This window comes from Sinocyclocheilus grahami, unplaced genomic scaffold (genome assembly GCF_001515645.1).
Source record: "Sinocyclocheilus grahami isolate Dianchi unplaced genomic scaffold, SAMN03320097.WGS_v1.1 scaffold6934.1, whole genome shotgun sequence".
Taxonomy (NCBI): Eukaryota; Metazoa; Chordata; class Actinopteri; order Cypriniformes; family Cyprinidae; genus Sinocyclocheilus; species Sinocyclocheilus grahami.
In genome coordinates, this window is record NW_015511160.1 from 2,091 (window position 1) to 2,627 (window position 537).

A 537-nucleotide genomic window follows, 5' to 3' on the forward strand; every position below is an offset into this window, starting at 1 on the left:
AAAAAAGTGATTTATAGGAAATTATATTATTAAACAGAAATATTACAAGCTAACTAGATTTTACTGCCGAATCAGCACCATTTTGAGCATTTCCGCATGACAGTGATCAGGAGGTACAAGACAATTTTCTCAGAAAAAAGAGGTAATTTGTTAATTTGAACTCTACTAGGACGTGAGCACACATTTAATCTCATTTCTGTTTATGGTTCTCCCTCTTTATAACTAATTACATTCTAATAAAACTGAAAGAAAGAACACAACGTAATAATAGATATACTAAAAACTCCCTCCTTGATGTAGAGTAGAAGTTTTTCTGTCTGTCAGCAGTTATCAGACCACAGACCTAGGCTTTTCCAAGGTGTCTTTGCTGAGGTAGATGTACCAGTAGATGAGGTTGAAGATCCCAAAGGCCAGAGGGAAGAGGACGCGGGAGTATTTGTCTATGGCACTGGTGCCTGCCAGCGTCATGTTGGGTGGGACAGCCGAGCCCTGAAGGAAGATGGGAATGTGAGTCCTGGGCGCCTCAGACACGGAGTT

The 537-nt window shown here is 40.6% G+C and overlaps 1 protein-coding gene across 1 annotated transcript in view; it reads right to left on the reverse strand.

Annotated features, from left to right (window-relative positions):
- Positions 1-27: 27 nt before the first annotated feature.
- Positions 28-537, reverse strand: part of LOC107577706 (gamma-aminobutyric acid receptor subunit alpha-4-like) — a 3,416-nt gene continuing 2,906 nt past the window's right edge. The window contains exon 2 of the mRNA XM_016263753.1: positions 28-489. Within this exon, the coding sequence (XP_016119239.1) occupies positions 331-489 (159 nt within the window). The 3' untranslated portion in view covers positions 28-330. The remainder of the gene's footprint in view (positions 490-537) is intronic.